The sequence below is a fragment of the Cydia amplana genome, chromosome 4 (genome assembly GCF_948474715.1).
Source record: "Cydia amplana chromosome 4, ilCydAmpl1.1, whole genome shotgun sequence".
Lineage (NCBI taxonomy): Eukaryota > Metazoa > Arthropoda > Insecta > Lepidoptera > Tortricidae > Cydia > Cydia amplana.
The window spans coordinates 11,928,732-11,934,761 of record NC_086072.1 but is presented as its reverse complement, the minus strand read 5'-3'; the positions used below and the strand labels follow the sequence as shown (position 1 = coordinate 11,934,761).

Below are 6,030 nucleotides of genomic sequence, written 5' to 3'. Positions count from 1 at the left end.
CTGGCCTCGCTTGCTTTGCTTCTTGCTTCTAATTCTATACCTAAAATGCTTTTATTATACTTAATTTCATTATACTTTTGTGCCTATGTTGATGATAGGAGGCATCAGGCATGTCCAAGTTAAGTAACAGGCAAGTAACTTTGTAAATTAGCAGTAGGGTAAACCTTGTACAGCGCCATCTATATCAGTTGTCACATTATTAGCACAATTACTTTAAAGTCCTTAACTATCAATAACTCCGTGCAGGAAGCTAAAAGACAAAAATAGTACCTAAATAAATAACGCCACCCACAACGATTTTTATAACTAGGTAAGTACCTATACAATACGTAGACATGCGGTGTTTTAGGGAGGTTAATACTTTGGATTCTTTGTATTGTATTATTTCTTTAATGAACAAAAGGTATACATTTGATTAGAATCTTATACCTTTAAATTACCTGCGTAGAACTTTTATTTCATAGACCAATTTATTTATAAGACACGAGCGCCATCTCGACCGTTTTTAAGACATTAAAACAAACTTTGATATCAGAGCCATCTATAAACACATATTGGCACTACGAAGATTTGTGTTTACAAAGTTTGCTATTTAATCTATTTGAGTGAAAATTGTATTGATCAAGTTTAATATATAAATAATAATTGTAGCTAAACAAATGCAATATAAAATTATCTTAATAATATAAGTACCAGCAAATATATTTTTTTGTTTTGCATGAAAATCATTATAAAGAATAGTGGTCTGTAAACCATAACGCTTTGTAAATAGTTAACTTCGTACACGCATTGTATGTCAGCTGTCGAAAACAACAATACATACATTTCAAAGGTTTCTGTAAAGTTTTGTGAGCTGTACTTTGTTTTTGCATATTCTAAGAATGTCGAATATGTCTGGAGAAGATTGTGACGGTCTAGACCGAGGCGATAACGATGGTCAGAAGTCGGATAAAATGTTCACGTTGAAGAAATGGAACGCGGTGGCTATGTGGAGCTGGGACGTCGAATGTGATACCTGCGCGATTTGCCGCGTCCAAGTTATGGGTTAGTAATGTATTATTGTTTCTCTAAACTAGCTAACATATAGGACGTGGCACCAATAATGAGACGTAAACAAATCCTGTAAAATAAGTATAAAAACATGAGTTTTTAACAGTGTTGCCAGATCGTACCTTTTAGTACGGTTTTACGTACTATTTTTGGACCTTGCGTACCTTTTTTGTACGCAGCGTACATCGTACTAAAACCGTACCTTTTGATGTACGATCGTTTATCAACTTTTTTTTTCGTTATATTGGTTCAGGATGGTTTGTTCAGGGCAAAATATCTATAGCTGGTCAACCAAATCTTGTCAGTAAAAAAAGGCGCGAAATTCAAATTTTCTATGGGACGATATCCCTTCGCGCCTACATTTTGATATAGGTATATGAATATACATGAAGGTACATTTCACACGACTGCACACCAGTACTCTCCAATTGTCCGTTCCCGGACACTCCTTAATAATCTTTTATCTTTTGCACCTGACTGCGACTTGTTTACCGACCAAAGTCGTAAACTTTTTAAAGATATTTTACGTTTTTGCGAATTAAACATGCAATAGGTAGCTTATTAATCGCTTTATTATTACTTACTTAATTTTAATACTTAATTTTACAGTGCATTGGTGTTAGCTGTAATGCTGTAAAATTTGTTTTCAATAAATATCAATATCAATATCAATATCAATTTTTCAAATTTGCCGCCTTTTTCTACTGACAAGATCTGGTTGACCAAGTATAATCTGACAACAATAGCCACCATAAAAAAGGACCATGTACTATACGTACTATAGAAAATACACGTTTCTTTAGTTGCAGTCGGCAGTTGTGTCTTTCTTACCTGTGCTTTGCTAATACATAGTATCGTTTATTGCAAACCATGGTACAATAGAATAGATGTTACAATGGAAAAAGATGACGTGGCACCCTGATAGGTTATTGGCAATTATCCATAAAACTACATTAAATAATTTATGTGTAAGATTATTAATATTGCTTTGTGATTGCTTCTAATGCAGTTGCTCAAAGAATAATAAAAACGCTTAAAGAAGTTAAAAAATGATAAAGAATTTGTTCTCGGGCTGTCGGCTGCTAAGTCATGTCATGTCCATAAATCCTACTATTTCGTTTTATTTAAACGAGCAATTCTTGTTTATTTATATATATATATATATATATATATATATTTCGGGGATCTCGAAAACGGCTCTAACGATTTCGATGAAATTTGCTATACGGGGGTTTTTGGGGGCGAAAAATCGATCTAGCTAGGTCTTATCTCTGGGAAAACGCGCATTTTCGAGTTTTTGTATGTTTTCCGAGCGAAGCTCGGTCACCCAGATATTTTCGTTTTATTTGGCATTATTATCCAGCGGGACTTAATCGCGTATCTAAGTTTTAAGATTTACCTCCGACGTTTCGAGGACGGCGTTGTCCCCGTGGTCTCGGAGAAGACTAAAATAAATATAATGTGTAAAAATCGTGAAAGTTTAAATCAGTATTATTATCCAGATTACAAAACTCAGGTAGTCAAAATTCAGCCAGCCATTTATAGCCGATCAAACAACTTAGTCAGTATAAAATGGCGCGAAATTTAAGTTTTCTATTGGACCATAACCCTTCGCACCAGTTTTTTTTAGACTTGCCGCTTTTTTCAACTGACGGAAATGTACCTTCATGTATATTCATATACCTATATCAATGCAAACAAAATTTGTTAACTGTGACGGGTACACTACACTTATAGTGGGTCAAAACAATTTGTCAGTCAGTAACAATCAGGAAAATTATACTCATCCACCCACCATACCCCCCACCCACATATAAATATTGTTTCTGTAAGAAAATTTTACTATAGCTGGTCAACCAAATCTTGTCAGTAAAAAAGGCGCGAAATTTAAATTTTCTATGAGACGATATCCCTTCGCGCCTACATTTTTCAAATTTGCCGCCTTTTTCTACTGTCAAGATCTGGTTGACCAAGTATAATAAAAAAACCGTACTTTTTTTATCAAAATCGTACTTTTTTTGACGTACGACCGTACATAAGCTGGAAGCGCTCTGGCAACACTGGTTTTTAAACACTAGCAACATTTTACCATTAAGTAACTCTAGTCATAGAGCTGCTTCAGTTTAACATTTCATTAATTTCCGTGTGTTTTAAAAGATATGACCCCATCCATACTGTCCATCACTAGAGAAAAGTTATAATTAGCGTGCAGTATTTTTCATTAAACATATAAAAGCACATAGCTTTATCTAATTTTCACTTAAATGTTTCATGATTGTTGTTGTCCTATGGCACCCCAGAGGTGCAAAGGGCCTTCACAAGCTCGTGCCACGCCTTCCTATCTTCAGCGACTCTTCTATAATATGCATTTTTAGAAAGTATCAATGATCTAAGCCTTTATGATTGACATGGAACAGTTTTCCGCATACCAATGTCATTCAAATTTTAAAACAGACTTTCAAATACCTCGAACAGGGGTCACCAAATGGCGGACCGCTTACCTATATTATTTTTTCACTTATTTAAGAAACTCAATTAGAAAGGGACCGCGATGGTCATATGGACCCCTGAAGAAGCTAATTGGTGACCCCTGATCTTGAATATTGTCACTATCCGCAATATCCGCATCACCATTCACATACTATCCTTACATCTTGGATTTAGGTTTTTATTTATTAAATAAATTTACAGATAACAGGAATGTTCAGAAACAAAACTGCTTTATTGTAGGACACTCTTTGCAATGGTAAAGAATTCAACTGCTTATATCAGGCACCGAAAGCTAAAATACTAATATCTGTATCCAGTGCCGTCCCGAGCCCTTGATCAGGGCAGAGCGAAATCGGGTTTTGGCGCCCTTCGTTGAATTTTCAAGCGTATTTCCCCCCGCCCCCCCTTGCGAAACTTTTTTTTTATTTGCCATTTTGGCGCCCCCCTTGCCATCCGGCGCCTAGAGCGGCCGCTCCACTCGCTCTACCCTAGATCCGGCCCTGTCTGTATCTCTCTTAGAAGAACCAAGTGAAAGATGGATTGGACACTGAACCAGAGTGGCTTTAAACAAAATATTAAATGGATTTAAACAAAATATTAAAACAATTTGGCTTCTATTGAACTATTTATTACTTACTTATAAATTTACCATTCAGGTACTAACCCACTTAATTGATTTACTTGATCTTTCATATTAAGTACATAGTAAAAAGACGTTATGGAGATATACAAGGTGGAAAAAATCAATGGGCCCTGGTAAAGTGCCTTAAAACCTTAAGTTAGCTCATTTTACTTAAAGCAAACATTATTTTATTTTTAAAAAGAAACATAACTACATTTAAAGATTTAACTGTATGGACTATCAACTAGCAGAATAAAATAGGCAGTGTTTATGTTTTGGAATTTTTAGTCAGTTTGATTCCCGGGCGAGACATGGGAAAAGCGGAACAAGGGTAAACTATAGGCCTTATTGGGATCAGTCCGGTTTCCTCACGATGTTTTCCTTCACCGAAATAAATAAAATAATAAAATAAAATAAAATAGCCATTTATTTCGACCTAGGATTTACAATTTTTGTGTCAAAGGTTCCAGGTTATGTCAAATTCAGATTTAAAATATTTAAAAATTATAGCATTAAATTTCATTTGATATATTATATTACAGTTGACATCGGTTGACTTGCCTCCCGGCATAGGCCTCCCCTAAGATCTTCCATTTTTCTCTGTTGGTTGCTCTTCTTGTCCATGTCCATGTTGGTCCAGTGATAGCTCTTATGTCATCTTCCCATCTGCGGTAGCACCTGGCCGAAAAGCGACTGGTAAATAAATATCGAAATATGATACCTCGTTCTGAAAAACTCATTGATAGGAGCCGGGGTCATAGAGAAATATAATAAGACAAGAGTGCTCACTCCATACATCAGTTAGACTATTAATTTCAGTGTCTACATCTAGCATCGAGTAGCGGAACTATCAGTACTGCTACTTGACAATAGATGTAGCACCAACCGGAAAGTCTTATCTCAACAGCATAAGACTTTCCGGTCGGTGCTACATCTATTGTCAAGTAGCAATACTGATAGTTCCACTACTCGATGCTAGATGCTAATAGTCTTTTTGGTACTAAAACTGATGTATGGAGTGAGCAATCTATGTATTTTTTTCTCTATGCCGGGGGTTAGAACCCGCGACCTCCAGATTCGGATTGGAAGTCGCACGCTCTTACCGCTAGGCCCCCAGCACTTCTTTATGACCCTTCTTTTTTCTGGCCAATCATTACAACTATTGAGCACTGATAACTCTTTAAGTTTCCTTTTTGTTCAAGATTAAAAAAAGGAATAAATGGAGTTTTCAATTTTGTTACAATTACAAGCCTTGTGCTGAAAATTAGTTACTGATTGCAGATGGGCTGCCTAGATGTTTTGTGGTAGCTAATTTGTCAAACGTTAACTTTTTACTACCAGAGTTCCTATAAGTATTATTCACATAGCTTGGGTACGGTGACAGCTGTCATCTTAATACATATTTAGCGTTTCAGCTGTCACCGTACCCAAGTTGTTTGAAAAATACTAGTATAATATTGTACCTATGGGGTTGTACAGCAACATCTAATTTACCTGCCAAATTCGAGGCACAATTTTTTTTACACTTTATACAGACAACTTTTACAGTGTACCTACCAACGTGTCGTCGTCATGACTTGGTAGACATGACGGCCTACAACGTCATGATGGCGAGTCGTGTGAACTCAATATATAAAAAGATTATTCTCGAATAATAATTAATTATGTATTCAATAGGTTTATATTTAATCTACTCTGGTAATTGTTAAGTGCCCATAATATCAGTTATCACCTGTTTTACTGTTGTACCTTATATTTATTCCATGTACAATTGGTGAAATAGAGTAGAGGTTGAAATGAAACAATTTATTAAACTCTTAAAATGCATTTTATTAAATAAAAAAATAACGATATAAATAAAACAATGT

General features: G+C 35.5%; 1 protein-coding gene across 1 annotated transcript in view; it reads left to right on the top strand.

The window, feature by feature from the left end:
* Positions 1-810: 810 nt before the first annotated feature.
* The window catches only part of LOC134647248 (RING-box protein 2), a 73,796-nt gene continuing 68,576 nt past the window's right edge, over positions 811-6,030 (top strand). The window contains exon 1 of the mRNA XM_063501520.1: positions 811-1,044. Within this exon, the coding sequence (XP_063357590.1) occupies positions 882-1,044 (163 nt within the window). The 5' untranslated portion in view covers positions 811-881. The remainder of the gene's footprint in view (positions 1,045-6,030) is intronic.